This window comes from Pituophis catenifer, unplaced genomic scaffold (assembly GCF_029215685.1).
Source record: "Pituophis catenifer annectens isolate HBS135680 unplaced genomic scaffold, rPitCat1.0.hap2 SCAF_11, whole genome shotgun sequence".
Lineage (NCBI taxonomy): Eukaryota > Metazoa > Chordata > Lepidosauria > Squamata > Colubridae > Pituophis > Pituophis catenifer.
The window spans coordinates 11,613,860-11,632,935 of record NW_027256891.1 but is presented as its reverse complement, the minus strand read 5'-3'; the positions used below and the strand labels follow the sequence as shown (position 1 = coordinate 11,632,935).

The window sequence follows — 19,076 nt, the reverse complement described above, 5'->3', positions numbered from 1 at the left end:
CTGCCTCCCAATTACAACACTGCAGTCTCCCACGGTCAATAAGGACTGAACTACAAATGAAGGTGAGAAAAAAATACGCCTGTCAGATGGTCACCTGCTCTACTCAGAATAACAGAGTTGGAAGGGACCTTGGAGGTCTTCTAGTCCAACCCCCTGCTCAAGCAGGAGACCCTATACCATTTCAGCCAGGTGGCTGTCCAGTCTCTTTTTAAAAGCCAGTACACATTCATCAAGGCAAGCCCCAAATCAAGAATGGCTGGCATAATAACGTATCATTTTAATATGAATTACTGGTACAAAGTGAATGACTTTAAAAACAGGCCCGAACTTCAGTACCTGCTTGCAGAAAATGCTGTTGATTTATTAAGTTTGTATATTGCCAAAATCACAAGACTCCCATCTAGTTGTATAATTATTAAATATAATAATGGGAATGGGGATAATGAAGAAAAATAAAGGGAAATATTTAGTAGCGGAAGCAACTCAGCACAGATGCTACAAGGAGAATTAAGAGATGAACTACAGCCAGAAAGGGAGGAGATGCTTGCTTGCACATCACCCTAAGATAAGAATAACAACACTTATTTGTTACCATAATCTTTTGTTTCCGGTATAAATAGGTGGTGAATGGAGAAAAAGAAAATTAGCTGCATTACGCTAATCTATCAGGGACCCTACTATGTGGGATCACTGCAAAAAAAATGTACTGGGGGGAGATATTTCTAGTGGGAGATTTTATGCCAATATGATCAATGCTCTAGAGCAGTGATGGCGAACCTTTTCAGCACCAAGTGCCCAAACCAGAACGCACATTCACGTGTAAGCATGTGTGCGCGCCAGAGTGCTGGAGACCCGATGACCAGCTGGTCAGCGCTGTATGACTATTTTTTGGCCGTTTTGGCCATTTTTCAGGCTGTCTTCAGGCTATTTTCTGAAACCAGAAGAGCAGCTGGTGACGGCGTGCCCGCCCACAGAGAGGGCTCTACATGCCACCTCTGGAATGTGCCATAGGTTTGCCATCACGGCTCTATAAAAAGGTATATCCCACCAAGTCTTCCAGTAATGCCCATTTTCCAGGGAGCCTTAAATATAACACAGGAATATTTTCAACACCCAAGCTTCTTTGTCAACAATTTCTCCAGGTAGATAAGAAAATAAAGTATGTCTCCTTAAGCATATTCTACAATGGTAACCAACAAGTTTTATTTTTGAATATTTACAGGAACAATAAAAATTAAAACGCAGCTACACACGGTGAAGTTATCTTGTTAAGACTGCTCTGACTTTATAATTAGGGGAGGAAAAAAACAAAAGGTTTGCCTCGAAAGACCTTCCAGATACAGCAGTCGTCTGCTTCCTGAAACATGAACCATTTTATACGAACCATTGTTTGCATCAGCTTTTTACATCCTCAAGATGAACCTATTAATTATAGTAAGAGTTTTGGAGGGGGTGGAGCAGTTTTAAAGTAGTGTTTTTTGGCAAGATTTTTGAAGTGACTTTCCATTGTCATTCTAGCTTGAAAGAGAGTGACTGGCTAAAGTCACCCAACTGGTTTGGTGATTCAGGAGTTAGAATTCACTGTCTTCCAATTTCTTCCCTCTGCCTTAACTATGATATTAAGTTGACTCTTGCCTGTCTAAATAGTTTACAAGTATGGCTTTCATTTGAATTTTATAGGCTTATGAGAGCTCCTGTGGCAGAGTGGTTAGAATGTGGGGTATTGCAGGCTAACTCTGTCCACAGCCTTTGACCGGCTCAAAGTTGACTCAGCTTTCCATCCTTCCAAGGTCGGTAAAATGAGGGCCTGATTGTTGGGGGCGATATGCTGACTTAAACCTCTTAAGAGAGGGCTGTAAAACACTATGAAGAGGTATATAAATCCAGGTGCTATTGCTATTATTATTAGTAGAAGTATCAAAATATTCCTGGTTCTAGATCACTTAGAATAAGCCAATTTGGATGACTTCTGGAATATACAGAAGGATCTGAGGTTGGAATGGAGTGGTCTGAGCTCATCACTTTCAGTTAACCAATGTTTTTTCTGCCTACAACAAACTTGTAAGTTTTCTTTTTGCAATTCTCAAGTTAGCATGAACGGCACTAAAACAGCTTTTGATGAAGAGCGACTCAAAATATATAAGCAAATAAAGGTGGGAATATACAGAAAAAAAATTAAGATGTATACAGAATTGTCAACAGCAGAAGAATAAGAGAAAACAATTCAGCTTTCAAATAAAGTCAACTAAAATGTCAAAGCTAACTGTTCCCACACAATCCTTGGGAGAATTTTTTCTGTACCGGTAGTCCTTGACTGACCATTAAAAGTTACAAAAAGTCCCAGCGAAAAAAATTGACTTATGACCGTTTTTCACACTTACAACTGTTGCAGCATCCCTGTGGTCACGTGACCAAAATTTGGATGCTTGCCAACCGACTCATGACAGCTGCAGGGTCCCAGGGTCATGTGATTACTTCTTGTGACCTTTTGCCAAGCAAAGTCAACGGGGAAACCTGTTTCACTTAACAATTGTCTTACTAACTTTACAACTGTAGTGATTCACTTAACAACTGTGGCAAGAAAGGTCGTAAAATGGGGCAAAACTCACTTAAAACAATTATTTCGCTTAGCCAGAAAAATTTTGGGCTCATTTGTGGTCGTAAGTCAAGGACTACCTGTAATTTATGGAGCTATAAAGCGTTATGAGTTATACAGGGGTATATTCAAAAGTAGGAGAGGAACTCAATGAGAAGAGTTAGCCTTCATCTCAGCTCTTCCTTAGGAAGCAGGAGACTTCATGTGCTCTGATCGAAACTGGTATATACCACAAAATTCCAATAAGATCTATTACTTTTGGGAGGGATACAAAATCCGTATGTCCAGAAGAGATATGCTCATCTTATTGTCCCTTCCAAATTAAAAAATAAATAAATAAAATAAAAGCCAGGCCTGCCCATTTATTCGTGGCCACAGATTCTATTCAACTGCTTGTCATGGCTTGAATGTCATGGAACACTGCCTCTCTTTGGGAGGGGTGAACGGAGTCCTGGCTGCTTTCTGAGAACTAGAACTCAGTTCTCCCCTCAATCGGAGCAAGGGGCCTGCTGAGCTTCAACCCCAATACCTACTTGTCAGGTCAAAGACAATGGCAGCCTCAGCAGAGTCCCGGAGGTAGCTGGGAATGAGGCTGCGGAATCTCCCCTGGCCCACAGCGGCAGCCTGATCTGGGAAAAGAGAAAATGTAGGGGAGGGGGGAGGGAAGGGTGGAGAGGAGGAAAGAGAAGAGCAGGAATATGGACAAAAATAAAAAAACATAAAGCAAAACGCATGTGAAATTAAAAAAAGTGACAACACTCAAAAGAAACAATGCAAATAAATAAGAGGGAAGTTAAAATGAAACTAAAATGCAGCGTAAAACTAAAAATGAAAAGTCATGTTTTTTTCCTAAATAAGCAAACAAAAAAAAGCTTTTGTCATCTATTCCTCCAGATGGAACTCTTTATGAAAGACCTGGTAGCCGTTATTTTCCCACCCCCAACAATCCCATGAATCATTTGGCTTGAACCTTCTATTATTATCTTTCCTTATGCTTTATTCTGGGTTCAGGAACTGCAAGTCCATCCAGGCCATCATGGAATTGCTTCTGTTGCATAACTTCTGTCCTGGTTCTACTGTGCTAAGCAAGTCAATCATGAAGACAAAACTCATCACTCACGGACAAGAGGCACTCCTTGAGGAAAAACTGCTGTTCACCCTACGGTAAATCAGGAAGTGGCTCAAGATACTTCAACATATCTGCAGTTACTGAGTTGGTGGATGGAGGCTACTGTTGACCATTCAAAATATCCACAATTGTAAAAAAATCTATTGTTTGGTCCAGACGACAACTTAAGACAAGAATTATCTTGCCCTGTAAAGTTGACTTCCTCCATATATAACTGTATAAAATCTGTGTTCTGGCTAAGATGAAAACTCATCCCAAATTACAATGTTCCTGGTATCCCTTAAAATTAAAAACAACAACAACGAAGTAATATTCAAGGTACAGCTTCTTCAGACTGTGTAAGAGGTCGGCTGAATAAAACAAGGGCACTCTGACCTCATGGATAAGTATTTGGACAAAGAGATGTACCCTTGTCAGGCATCATATTTGCTGCATGACAAAGGCATTCTCAATCTAGGCTTCATCTGTAGGGATAGTTGGTCCTCAAAATCTTTTTGTATTGTTGTAACAACAGGATGGTAGACTGGTCTCCCTCAAGCTGCCAAAATCAGCAGACTGGCCCATGCACCAGACAGAATAAAAGGCAGTGCCATGAGGCTGGAGAGAAAAATGACCCTATTGTAGCTAGTCTGATTTGCAAGCTTAATAGAATCTGATCTAAGGCATGGATACCTTACATGCCCTTTCTCTCCTCCTCCTCAAAAGAGTATCGTAAAGGTAAAGGTTCCCCTTGCAGATATGTGCTAGTCGTTCCCGACTCTAGGGAGCGGTGCTCATCTCTGTTTCAAAGCCGAAGAGCCAGCGCTGTCCAAAGACGTCTCCATGGTCATGTGGCCAGCATGACTAAATGCCAAAGGTGCACGGAACACTGATACCTTCCCACCAAAGGTGGTCCCTATTTTTCTACTTGCATTTTTCATGTGCTTTTGAACTGCTAGGTTGGCAGAAGCTGGGACAAGTAATGGGAGCTCACCCCGTTACACGGCACTAGGGATTCGAACCCTTAAAGGAGATTCAGATCAAACCTGCAATCTGGACCAATGATAAAGCAATGAAATTGCCACACCAAGCTGCCAGTATCCAATCACAGATTGTAAAATGGGCGTCAATGAAATATACTCAATCTGCCAATTTTTTCTTCCTATAGACTGGGGCGAAGGTTTATTTTGAAACCATGTTTAAGGAAACCTTCATAAAATGATTACTGAATTGAAGGTGGGCTTCAATCACAGCTTCCAGAGGATACAACGATTTACAAAATAACTCATTTACCTCCCATGCTATGCTTAGTTTTTTCTTGGGGCAAGTTGAAGGATATCCAGGCAAAAGTTGGAAATCTAAGGGTAAATGTATTTATGGAATGAAATGTGCCATCTTCCATTTTTGAAAACTTTAACTTTTTTAATGTAAAAGGCAATCAGGGGAGAAAACATAGGAGAATTCAAGAATATCTATGGGCACACTGGTACCCCTAGGTTCCCACCTGGAGATTCAAGCCACAGATCATGTTGATGGGGAAAGTAACATGGGATTGCGAGAGAGATGAATCAGTCAAACCTTATCAGACAGATAAATCCACTTACCGTGCGGTCTTCTAAATACATAGTCTTTGAAAGGAAATCAATTCCGATGGTGGCCTGGAAAAATGAGAAAAGATTCATTTTTGAACCATAAAAAACATTCTTTATTTAAAAAGAGCACGTCAGGGAACATTAGGTTGGAAATCAGAGAATACTGAACACAAAATAATAATAGGCATATGTAGTATTATTTTAAATCCAACTCATAGTTCACAAACCGTAACAGAATATTAAATATCTTTCCCTGATATTTCATAGATGAGAATCAGCAATTTTTGAAACTACACTGAAGGTTTTAGACTAAGAGTGTTATGGATTTGTGTGAGATTAAATTCTTATTAATTGCATTAATTTCTGTTCTTATGCAGAGACTAAAAATCTCTCTGAAAAAGGCAACTACAAACTACTTCTATACTGTCCCCAAGGAAGCATGGCAAATACACTTTGGTGTTGGGTAGACTCTCTCATAAAAGCACTTATCTTAAACAGTCTAAGAAACTGTACATGTGCTATTTATATCAAACAGGATGCTCAAACAAAGTTAGCTAGGTTCTGACTTAGAATTTGGGGTTATTTTAATGTTCAGCAACTATTCCATGTTATGATAGAGCTGAACAAGGAAATTATTATTTTTTTTAAAAAAATTAATTTATTTTCCATTAAATACATTTCTTAGTGCTTAATAAACATTGTGTTGTCTGGATATTTAATTTTCTTAACAATACAAATTTACATTCTTAATCTCTACCACTTTTTTCCAACCATTGGTAAAATAAATTCCATGTTTGATAATATTCTATATCTTCTTTCTAATTTTCAATGTCAATCAATCTATTTCTGCACAATCTAGTATCTTCCTGACTATCTCTTCATTTTTCCAGTATTGTGCAAATATAATCCTCACTGCTGTTAAGACATGTAATATTAAATACATACTTTTCTTATCAATTCTTTTCTGTTATTATACCTAATAAAAACAGTTCAGGTTTAAAATCTACATGTTTACCTATCATCTTTTCTAGCCACCTGTGTATCTTTACCCAAATTTTTTTTTGCTTTGACACAAGTCCAGCACGTGATAAAATGTGCCCGTTTTTTGATTACATTTCCAACATTTGCTAGACATATTTTTAAACATTTTAGCTAACCTAGCAGGTGGTAAATGCCATCTATAAAACGTTTTGTATAAATTTTCTTTATAAGAGGAACAAGGAGAATTATTGTACCGTCTTTGAAGTTGCAGATGCAGCATTCACTTGATCACAGAGTCACAATTTGGACATTTGGAAACCGTCTTGCAATTATGGCCATCCCAGTGCGCCATAGCCATGGGATCACCATTTGCGACCTTCATTGCTGGCTTCTGACAAGAAAAGTCAATGGAGAAACTGGCAGGAGGTTGCAAATGATGATCGTACAGCATGGCAACTAATGACGCACAGAAGTTGCCTAATCACAACTGGAAGTTCCATCATTAAGTCGGCACAGTCATGTGACATCACAAGCTGTGACTGTGTGGCTTAGCAGCAGACTTCCTGGTCCCAATTACCATAGTTAAAGTGAAGGTTAGCTGTAGTTAGCGGAATAAAAGTTATGTTTTGCAAGTTAAACTTGCAAACTTGAAAGCAGTTTTTCAGATGATATAAATGATCAGATACTACCTTCGCATGTCAGGCAGCAGGAACAGGAAAACTTCGATTTAATCAAATCTTTACTGAGTGCCATGTGACTACGCTCTTTGCTGTGTTTCATCTACAATTTTAATCTGAACAAAATGTGACTTTCACAGCTTTTGTATGATTTTAATGATTGGAAATTAGTTATGCTTTAGTATGCTTTTCCTCAAATGGAAAAATATGAGTGCAGTGAACTCTTATCTTTCTAGATGTATAGTCTCTCATGATTAAAGTAGTCTGATAATCAATCTGAAATGGTACAAGGGATCATCTTTTTGACTCTTACCTGATAAGTGTTGTCAAAACTGTCATACATAAATCTAGTGATTAAGGAGGTTTTTCCAACTACAAAAAAAAGAAGCACAACTATTTATGCATAAGTTTAATTTAATACGTATAAGTTAATTTGAGTTGTTTGTAAAAATAAAGGTGGAATACAAATAAAATAAAATACATAAAACAGTAGGCATGTTGTTAAAGAAACAAATAATACCAAGCCATCAGGAAACTTTGATTTGTTCATCATACAATGTAATCCCATTCTTTAAAAATAAGATACGTTAGTAAAATCTGCATGGACTTTTGGATCTGCTGTTACTTTCAGAAGTTGTTACAGAGATTATTTTATATTTTCTGACAACCAGAAGTGTCTGACGCATGTGGACTGAGTTCTGTTTGATAAGTATATAAAAAGGTAAACAAGGATCTCTGTTAAAATGTGAATTTTAAACTGCCATTGCTAGAGCTTAACTGAAGATCATCAGAACCAATGGTGTGACATAATTTAGTGGTACCACACTAAAAAGTTATTATGCTCTATTTAAAATATTGGTACAACCTGGAAGCTTGGCTACACACATGTACATTTGTAAATCAAAAGTTTATTTATTTGAATTTGTTAATCTCAAAATAAAGCTAAATCTCTCTTTTTTAAAATTATTCTATAGTTAATAAAATTATTGAATCTACTAACATAAGCCAAAAAAATTATCTCTCAGTCTGCTCCCCTTTTAAAATGGACATGAGAATCATGTACAAATAAAGGCATAGTTATAGTTAGCATATTGTATAAATGCTACTATACATAGCTATTGTTAGCATACATATCTAGGAGTGGCTCTCTGGGATGTTAAGGATTCCTTCATGTGATCAGTTGTGGTAGGAGGGGTTCCATAAGCATAAATGGGTTCATGTGCCAAAATTATGCCAACTGAACCAACTTATCTGCAAGACTAATTTCACACACCTTAATACAAATTAGCAGTCTGGTATAAATCAGAATAGCGCCACTTTCAAATCAGTCTGAGGAAGCAAAATATCATGAAATAATACTATTAATGCTTCATAACTTGTATATCCATTAATTGCCTTTGCTTACCTAAAAAAAAAAAAAAAAAGAGCCTTGGTACTACAGTGTACTAAAGCACCCTGTTATTAACACAGCTGCCTGCAATTTACTGCTGGTTCGAATCTCTCCAAGGCTCAAGGTTGACTCAGCCTTCCATCCTTTCTAAGGTAGGTTAAATGAGGACCCAGTTTGTGGGGGCAATAAGCTGACTTTGTATAAATATACAAAAGTATGAAGGCTATTGCTTAACGCACTGTAAGCCGCCCTGAGTCTCCGGAGAAGGGCAGCATATAAATCAAATTAAAAAAAAAAAATTGCAACATGTAACATGATGTAATTATAATTAACTACTGTATTTTTCAGAGTATGATCCACCTTTTTCCCCCCTAAAAGGGGGTGAAAATTTAGGTGCGTCTTATACACCAAATGTAGCCCTGCCCACCCACTGGCCCCCACCCTTTGGCCTCTGCCTCCCAGCAGTTACCTCCTTGCAGCAAACAGCAAGAAGAAACAGCTCCTTTCAGCTTCAGCATAGCCTAATTAGCACAAGTTGATTGGATCGGCCTCCCCATTCTCAGCTGTTTTGCGCAGGCCTCTGCTGCTTGCTGCAAGGAGGTAAATTGCCGGAGCAGATTTTTTTCTTTTTCCTTGTGCTAATCAAGCTATGCTGAAAATGAAAACGAAAGTAAAGCAGGCTGTTTGCTGTAATGAGACAAAATTGCTGAGAGCAGAGGCAGATTTCTTTTTCTTGTTTTCCTCACCAAAAAAGGTAGGTGCATCTTATAGTCCGGTGCATCTTATACTCCGAAAAATATGGTAATTAAGAATGATACACTGCAGCAGTAACTATAATGTAATAGGTAGGGAATATGAAATTCTCAGATGTTTTACTCTTATTTTTCATAATACATCCTGGCAAATAAAAACCATTGTCAAATCTGTTCTTTAATGTATTGTTCCTTTTTTAAAAATCCTGTTGAAAACATTTTTGTTTTTACAGTGCCGAGTCCTCAGCCTTAGACATCTAAATTAAAAATGATAAATGGTGATCTCCCATCCCTGCCTGCCCTTAACATGGCTTGTGTGGGCCCTCCTGAAGCCCCAAACCCCAGCCAGTCTATCAATGAAGATAAACTTCTCAAAATAAGCCAACGCTCAAGATCATGGGGACCTTAACCACAGCAACTCTACTTATTTAAGAGCCAGTTTGATGTGAGGGTGAAGGGGCTGGCCCAGAAACCAGGAGATGGTGAGTTCCAGCCTCACCTTAAACATGAAAGCCAACTGGGTGACTTTGGGCCAATCAACCAGGAGATGTTGAGTTCTAGTCTTGCCTTAAGCATGACTAGGCGAGTTGAATTTATGTTTTATTGACAAAGAAATAAAGGGAGACTAGCATAGATCTATTTCAAGCTATTTAGCTCTCATCAGCTAGCTATAACCCTTCTAGGATTCGAACCCAGGCTACTTGCATATTAGGTAGATGTATTAACCTCTAAGCCACAGCCTCTCTTCCCTTTGTCGACTATACCAGGGGAAAAATTAAGTGTTTTTTTGTCAGGGCAACCTGATCTACCCTATTATGGGACAGAGCATACTTCACAACTAGGTAACTATAAATCCCTCTCTTTCAGGCCAATCCACCTGACAGGGTGGTTGTGATGGAAAAAATAAGAGGCAGCAGTATTAGGCCTTTTTTGCTGCCCTGAGCTGACACACATATATACATATTTAGGTACCTTCAAATCAGGTTTTGACCCCTAGCAACTACCTGCATTACTGGCTGACAGTTTCTTGGCTGGTGGGAATTTTTGGTGTGTGTGTGGTGTGTGTGTGTGTGTGTGTGTCTTCAAGTCACTCTTGATTCTTGGCTAATTGTCTGGGCAACTCCCTGCAGTTCTCTTGGAAAGGTTTTTTTAAAAAATTGATTTGCTGCTGCTTCCTTCCCAAGATTGAGAAATGTGTCAATAAAGACAAATCTTTGTAGCTCAGGGTTGAACTGTGGGGTCCTTGGTGCTCTCTGAGCTGGGTTGTTTTCTTGCAGATGTTTCATTACTACCCGGGGTAACATCATCAGTGCTCAAAGGGTGTGGGATTTGCAGGGGGGAGGAGGAGGAGGAGGACTGTGGGATCCTTAATGCTCTCTGAGCTTGTTTACTTTGCAGAGGTTTCATTATCCAAACCCAGGTAACCTCACCAGTGCTATGTGAGTGGCCCAAGATCACTCAGGTGGCTTCATACCTAAGGCAGGACTAGAACTCAGAAGAAGAGGAGCCTTGTCTGAAAAGGTATCTCCTGCTTGAGCAAGGGGCTGGACTAGAAGGCCTCCAAGGTCCCTTCCAAGCTCTATTATTATTCTGATTCACATTCTCCCAGTTTCTAACCAGGTGCCTTTCAATCCCTACAACCAAACCGGCCCTCCCTCCCTCCTCCCAATATATATATATATATATACCAAGGCATATATACCAAATACAAATGATAAACATTTTTTTAAAATACAAGCATAAAAAGACAGGATGAAAAAGGGATGATCTGAAAACGAAGCAAAGTAAATGGATGGGGGGGAGGGAGGGGAGAAGATCCGGCAGGAGGATGCAAGTGCAGCCACCCAGCAACTTCTCCTCATCTTCAAGTTAGTTTTATTGATTAGCCTATAGGTCAGAGGTCTTCAAACTTGGCAGCTTTAAGACTTGTGGACTTCAACTCCCAAATTCTCCAGCCAGCTATAGCAAGGGTCTCCAAATTTGGCAACCTTAAGTCTTTAAGACTTGTGGACTTCAATTCCCAGAATTCCTCTGGCTGGGGAATTCTGGGAGTTGAAGTCCACAAGTCTTAAAGCTGCCAAGATTGGGGACCTCTGCTATAGGCCATATCAAAAGCACAAGGTCCAAACACGTATCACCATCAAAATCTCCTACAATCAATTTAAAATAAAAGTCGGGCAAAATACAATAGTCACAGGATTAGATGTAATATCATTTGATACATAAATATATATATATATAACAGAACAAAATGGCCTAAAATTATATTTCGGCATCAAAATATCTACACTCAATCAGTCCCACGTATGCAAATCTCAACCAAACCAATTTGCTTAAGTACCATTTTGTGTTCAATGCTGTTTTCAGGTTCTGGCCACACATAAAAGTAAGTTGTCTTGATATGGAGGATCCCAAGGGGTCCTTTGCCATCACCCTGCTAAACAAATAATTCTCTCAACACTGTCAAACTATTTACTAAGTCTGCACTACTGTTGATCTTCTCATCGTTCCCACCACCCATCTCCTTCCACTTATGACTGTATGAATGTAACTTTGTTGCTTGTATCCTTAGGATTTATACTGATATTGTTTCCTGATTATTTGGTACTCTATGACTATCAATAAGTGTTATGATTCTTGATGAATGTATCTTTTCTTTTTATGTACACTGAGAGCGTATGCACCAAGACAAATTCCTTGTGTGTCCAATCACACTTGGCCAATAAAAAAATCTATTCTATTCTATTCTATTCTATTCTTTCTATTCTAATTCTATTCTGTTCTCATCATTCCTATCACCCATCTCCTCCCACTTATGACTGCATGACTTTAACTTTGTTGCTTGTATCCTTACGATTTATAATTTTTACTGTATGACTTTCACCGGTGTTGTGCCTTGTGATTCTTGACCAGTGTCTTGTCTTTTTATGTACACTGAGAGCATATGCACCAAAGACAAATTCCTTGTGTGTCCAATCACACTTGGCCAATAAAGAATTCTATTCTATTCTATTCTTTATCCTAAACGTTAATGTCTCTATTTGTTAGGATTCATAATGCCCTCCTCCTTCCCCCACCCCTCACAACAATCCCTCAAAAAGGGAGATTAAAAAAAAAAGACATAAAAAGAAAATATAAAATAAAACCAAAACCTCCTCCAAGCCCCCCCCCCACATCCTAGCCCGACGCTGAGGGGGGAGGGGAAAGAAGGGAGGGCGTCGCCGCCCCTCCCCCTTCCCGCTGCATTTCATACCCTATTTTCGCCCCCCTCGCCCCTTTCCCCCCAATAAGGGGCCTTTTGTGTGTGTGTGTGTGTGTGTGTGGCGGGGCAGCTCCTCCCCCACACCACGCGCGCGCGGGGGGGGAGGATGGTTCCCTCACCGCTTTGCTCGCCGAGGAAAACCAGCTTGAACTTGCGCAGCGGGTTGCCGAATTCTCCGCCGGCTCCTCCGGGCGCCGACATGGCTCTGGCGCGGGGACGGCGGCGGAGCAAAGCCTGGCCGAGAAAAGAGAGAGAGGGAGAAAAAGAGAGAGAGAGGAGAGACGCCTCAGCGGGTGCGCTCCACCGCCTGGCAGCCGCCTCGCGTCGCTTCCGGTCCGGCTCCCCTGCGTGCGTCACTTCCGCCTGGCGGCTCCTCCCTCCCTCCCTCCTTCCTCCCGAGGAAAAGGAGATGAGCTCATCCCACCCGACGCGAGGCGAGGCGGGAGCGCCGTGACGTCACGGGGAAAGGGGCGGGGGAAGAGGAGGAGGGGGAAGAGGCGGCGCTGCATGTTTGTAGATCTATGAATGGATAGAGTTGTGAGAGAGGGAAAATACTTTGTGGGGCGGTTTTTTTTAAATAATAAAATTGGACTCAATGGCCGAGATTGTGATTGGACCAGGGGACGTTCTCTCATTCAGTTTGATTGCAAGGACTTTTTATACAATCAACCAATGGAACAGAAGTTGTGGGAGCTTCGTCACTGGAGGCTTTCAAGAAGAGACTGGCGTGCCATCTGTCAGAAATGGTGTAGGGTCTCCTGCTTGGGCGGGGGGTTGGACTAGATGACCTACAAGGTCCCTTCCAACTCAATTAATCTGTTAATGAGGCAAAGGAGACCTTTGAGTTAATTCAGAACCCTCCAAAGTCCCTAAGAGCCCAGCGATATAAAAAAATACTTTATTATTATGACCGATGTGATCATCATTATGAATAATATTGCTAAAATGGCCACATTCCACTTTCTAACCAAAAAAAAATCATACTTTACTTTCACTCTATAATTTGTATCTCTATGATACCGGCCACTTGAGTGGCATTGAAACGGAAGTGGCCAGGGTGAGGCGCCATAGAAACCATTATTTCCTGTTTCCGGTTGAGACGAAACTAGATAGACTGCGAGGGGTAGAGCGCCCCCTAGAGAATGGCTCTTGAAATCCCATGGGCGGACCAAGAGATAAAAATGCAGTTTGGAAATGCATTACTGTGAATGAATGAAATTTCTTCCTATCCTTCTTCTTTTCCTGCGGGGATTCTCTCGTAGGACTCAGGGGAAGAAATCGAAATTTTACTTTATCAATGATTGATTTATCAAAATATCCACTTTCTACAATTCACACGAACCTAGCAAGAACGTGCAACCTATTGTTTTCCCCTAGGGAATGTTTTATAATAAATATATGGCTGCTGTATAAATCCTATCACTTTCAGTAAAATAACAGATTTGGGAGTCTGCAATTAGAAGATAGCAATGACAACACTCCCAAGCTGAGAAAATTGGATTTTTCAGAGCAACATTTTCTCTGCAAAAGACTTTGCTGAATTTTTCCATTTAATTTCCACAGGGATGATGCTCATTTCAGGTTCCTGAGACCTTCAGAAAGAGATTTTCATTTTCCCACCTGTTTCCCCTACCCATTTGTTTGCCAGTCTCGAAAACCTGCATAGGCAAGATGATAAGCATGGTGGGAGCAGGAAAGGGTCTCCATTGAGTAATTGTTTCCTGTAACAAGGAGGGCCTTTGATTAATGTTTCTATTTCTTTGAAGTTAACAAGCAAGAATGTGGATTCTGATAAGAACCGGCTCAGACTGGCCAGAGACAAGAGTTGCCCAAAGAAATGAACTTTAATAATCTGAAAACTCATTGTAATGTGGGAAACACACCTCTTGAATATACAATTAGGTATGGACAAGATAATGCTAAGAATATTATAAGGATTCTATGAACTGTTACATGGTTATTTGTTGTTGTTCAGCCACTAAGTCGTGTCTGACTCTTAGTGACCCATGGACCATAGCACGCTAGCCCCCCCATCCTCCACATATGTTACATGGTACATATATAGTTGTGGAGCATGCTCACTAAATGCTCCATAACTCAAATGATGTTGGCCAATTGAACAATACATTCCAAACTCAACATACAGCATATGAACTTGTATATTTATTTTATTTATTTTTTTATTATTTATTTTTTTTCATATTTGTATACCGCCCTACTCCCGAAGGACTCAGGGCGGTGAACAGCCATAATAAATACAAATACATATAGAAGTTAAAAACTATTAAGAAACATAATATAAAGTGATTTCTTTCCTTTTAAGAGCTCTTCACCCTATACCTGTCTGTATGTGTGTGGAGTCTTTTTACTTATGTGTAAATAAAAAAAGAGATATTAATCTACCTTTCTGGATCAAATGTTATTTTGATAAACAGCACACTGTTGTTGTTTTACAGATAACAAGCAGGTGAAACAGTTGTGCTTGCAAATATGCCATTTACAGAGTCTCGGCATTTCATTTTTTTTTAAGCAGACAGCACTGATTTAGAAATTAGCTAATTTACTTCATGGGATCACAGAAGTTCATGGCTACTTTTCAGCTGGCAGAGAATTCTTGCTCCCTGGGGGCCTGCTGTCTTGTTAGTGGATGCCTTCATAACCTTTCCTAGGTCAATCCTAAATTCTAGAATTTGTTTTTAATTTATTAATTGTATATAAAGTACACGATTGCTATTGTGTTAAAATAGCACTATATGAAAGTATAATATTGCTTTTTTGGAATAAATGATATAATTTTATTGTTATCTTTCCCCATTTTTGGCGATGTTTACTTTTCTTCCTCTTCTTCTCTTTTGTGGATTGTGTAACTTCATTCTTTTTCCTCCTAGGAATGTAAGGAGGATTTTGTAGTAGTGGTTTAAAAAGGAAATTATTGGTGAAAAATATAATCTACAAGATTCTATTTTATGATGTAAGAGACCACTTGATTTGATTTGCTATTTCTGATGTAACTCTCCTACTCAAACCTTTGATAAAAACCAGAAATCTTGGTTTGAATCTGGCTTCATGCCATTGAATAGATCCATTCTGAATTCCCACTTCAGCAAATAGGGTTGGTGGACAATATAATCCTATATTAACTTACATAATGTTCTTTTCCCTATCTAAAAATCAATCTCTGTTGAACAATACTCATCTTGTCTAGCTAAGAAGCAGGCTGTAGATGCTTGAAAAGGCTAAGCAAGGTTGGGTCTGAATCTCTGGACTGAAAGTTAGATTGGGAAGCCAAGATAGATAGACAGACAGACAGACAGATGATAGTAGGCAGATGATAGGTAGGTAGGTAGGTAGGTAGGTAGATGATAGATAGATAGATAAATAGATAGATAGATAGATAGATAGATAGATAGATAGATAGATGGTAAGTAGATGGTAGGTAGATAGATAGATAGATAGATAGATAGATAGATAGATAGATAGATGATAGATAGATAGATAGATAGATAGATAGATAGATAGATAGATAGATAGATGATAGGTAGATAGATTAGATAGATGGATGGATGGATGGATGGATGGATGGTAGGTAGATAAGATAGATGATAGGTAGATAGGTGGATGGATAGATGATAGGTAGATAGATGATAGGTAGATAGGTAGAGGAAATGTCAACCATTTCCCTATCATAAGGAGGAATTTTCTGACAGTGAGAACAATCAACCAATGGAACAGAAGTTGCCTTCAGAAGTTTTAGGAGCTTCATCACTGGAGGCTTTCAAGAAGAGACTGGACTGCCATCTGTCAGAAATGGTGTAGGGTCTCCTGCCTGGGCGGGGGGTTTGACTAGATGATCTAAAAGGCCCCTTCCAACTCTGTTAAACTGTTTTTTGTTACAAGATATCCAAAGATCTGCCTATTTAGCAGCCAGGAGTTGAATCTGGCTCACAGGAGTGTTTATTATTTAATACTGGATTTTATAATTCAATCAATGTTTACTTTGAAGTATCTTTATTGTGCAAACTATAAAATGAAAGCAAGTCTATGTTCCAGGTTCTCTCCCTTGTAAACGGGAATTCTCTTTATCTTGGAATGTTCTAAATAAATCATAAATTAAATGGTCTTCCTTTTCCTGGTATTTTAAATTGGGAGTCCAGCATACCGAGGCACGAACCTAGAACTACATTTGACCATCATTAAGGCACAAGGAACTATACAAGAAATGAATATATAAAGTTGTGAACACTGATTCCACAAAATGGCATGAGTGTGCACCCCCCACCCCCCACACAACATCACAGTTTTTCAAATTGTGTTATTCTCCCACTTTTTCCCAAACGTGGGAAAAATCTACAGAAAAAAAACCCAAGGCTGACTAATTGTTTGCAACTTTATTTTTTAAAAATGAAATATTCAAAGTACTTTGTCTTTCAAATGTCAACACATCATATATTAACTTTGACTATTTACAGCAAGTTGTTGTAACGGTCTGGTAGAAAATACATGCTTCTGGTATGAAACCCAGAGCAAAATGCGACAACCAATTTCAACGCAGTTATTTCACCTAAACCTGTACAGTATCTAGCCAGTGTGAAGGCAGGAATATAAAACCAAAGTCTATTGTGTCCTAGCAACAAGGTTCAGGCCATTATACTACAATTTTGAGTAAAATTAGAACTGCTATCGTTTGATAGGCATGGAAACCCTTGGCATACATTGTAAACATCATTACTTTTTTTTCTGAGCAACCAAAGAAATCACTTTCCAAAAAGGAGCAAGGTATGTTTGGCTTCTCTGATTTTTATCATCAACACTTTGTCAATTAGAATCCGGTCATGGAGGTTTGTTCCGTGTGTGAAATGATGTTAAAAATATACACTTTGACAGATAATAACATTGATCAAGAGGCTAACGTTCACCACAAAAATCTTAAGGAAAAGATTGGTAAACACATTTGCTTGGGCCAATGACCCAAAATGTTGAAAACAAAACAAACAAAAAATACCTCATAGTTAAGGTCCACAGAAACCAACACGAATTCAGAAGGCAGTGATAGAAGTGCAGAATATTGAACACTACCTAAACCAATATTGTAGACCTCTACCAATTTATGGTAAAATACAGTCCAGCTTTTTTATTTCTCTCTAGTGTAAGATACCGTTGTGCCCGCTATTAGAAACTTACCTGTGGGGTTTCTATTCTGTGTTGGTTGGTTTTGCCCCTTTTTTTCAAAGATCTAGATAGCTTTGTGAACTACTCCTCCCCTCTATAAATCCATATGAGGATTTATAAATGAGGGAGACACAGAGTGATTAAATTTCTACCTCAACCCAAGTCATGATTTCACAATGATACATGGAATAAGCCACAAGGATGGCAATGGCAGGTAAACATCCCACTCATTTGAAAACAATTTCTTCCTTCTCTCAAATGGCTGGAGATGGTTAAAACAAAACAAAAAAGGCATTTTAAAGCACATAGCGACTAACAGCATGCTATTTTTTATTTAGAACATAAAATGGTCTGACAGAAATAGCAGAGATGGCAAAATTGATTAGAGAAAGGACAATGACCCCTTTTTTAGTGATTGGAAATCATTTAGTTTTTCTCCAAACAAGGAAAAAAAAAGAGAGCAATTGATAGACCTGATGATGGGAAAGGCTATGGAAAGAAGGAAATTATGTGGTAACCCCAGAAAGAGAGAGGGGGTGTAAAATAAAATATACTTGTAGCTACTATAACGAATGGAAGCAGCTTCCTTATTACTTTTCCTTTTCTTCTTCATTTCTTTCTTTGCACTTTTTCACTCATCGTTTTCCTTTATAAATACTACCCTTATTTTTTTTTATCCGCATTTTTATTCTTTAAAAAATTTTTTTTAAGACATGGTAATTTTAAATTAACTTATTAGATACATAACATAAAATGGTCTCGATTTTGAAGAAACAAATGTATAATTTAACGAAGGTATTTTTGGTTTATTTTGCACAAGTCCCATTCTCAAATGCATTCCAAAAGGCTCCACTAATCTTATTTATACTGGCATAATGACCGCATCTGTGTTTCGAAGAAATTCATTTTCATTAATTGGAATACTTTTGTTAATTGTCCCAGCTGTGGCACCTCTCGTACCCTGCAGACTGATACAGACTAAACATGGGACAATACCTGTGTTTTCTGGATATCTTCTCTTAATCACTTTCTAAAATGTTTGGAAGAAGTTGATTCTATAGCATCTGCTCAGCATCTGGAGCTGCTCAGCCTCCTGTTCAGAATCTGCTCAGCTTGGCAGGTAATCCAGATACCACTGGAATGCTTCCAATAACAATAATCAGAAATCAAAGACGCCCCACATGAAAAACAACATTTATTTGTAGGGAAGGGAATCTCTGGCGTTCCAGCTTAAATGCAGACAAACCTCTATGAACAAATCACTACACTGCCTAGATGGGACAGTCACTCTTTAGAGTTTACTTTTTGGCAAATAAGAATAGAACAAACTATTTTGAAAGCTGCTGGACGTGTTTCTCTTTAGAGTGGTTTAGATCCTGGCTGGAATGGCCAAGATTTTAGCAGTGCTATAGCTATAGTTCTTCATCGGCATGAAAAAGAACAGAAGTTTGTGATCCCTTGCAATTTTAGAATCCACAGTACAGAACAGCAGAGCACCAAAATGTTGGAATGATTATTTAGCCCAAACTTTCCCAAAACAAGATCATTT

The 19,076-nt window shown here is 38.9% G+C and overlaps 1 protein-coding gene across 1 annotated transcript in view; it reads right to left on the bottom strand.

Annotated features, from left to right (window-relative positions):
• Positions 1-12,576, bottom strand: part of LOC139322602 (ras-related protein Rab-6B-like) — a 30,249-nt gene extending 17,673 nt beyond the window's left edge. The window contains exons 1-3 of the mRNA XM_070951749.1: positions 12,478-12,576; positions 7,268-7,326; positions 5,309-5,362 (exon numbers count right to left, since the gene is read on the bottom strand). Coding sequence (XP_070807850.1) covers positions 5,309-5,362; positions 7,268-7,326; positions 12,478-12,559 — 195 coding nt within the window. The 5' untranslated portion in view covers positions 12,560-12,576. The remainder of the gene's footprint in view (positions 1-5,308; positions 5,363-7,267; positions 7,327-12,477) is intronic.
• Between the last annotated feature and the right edge of the window lie 6,500 nt (positions 12,577-19,076).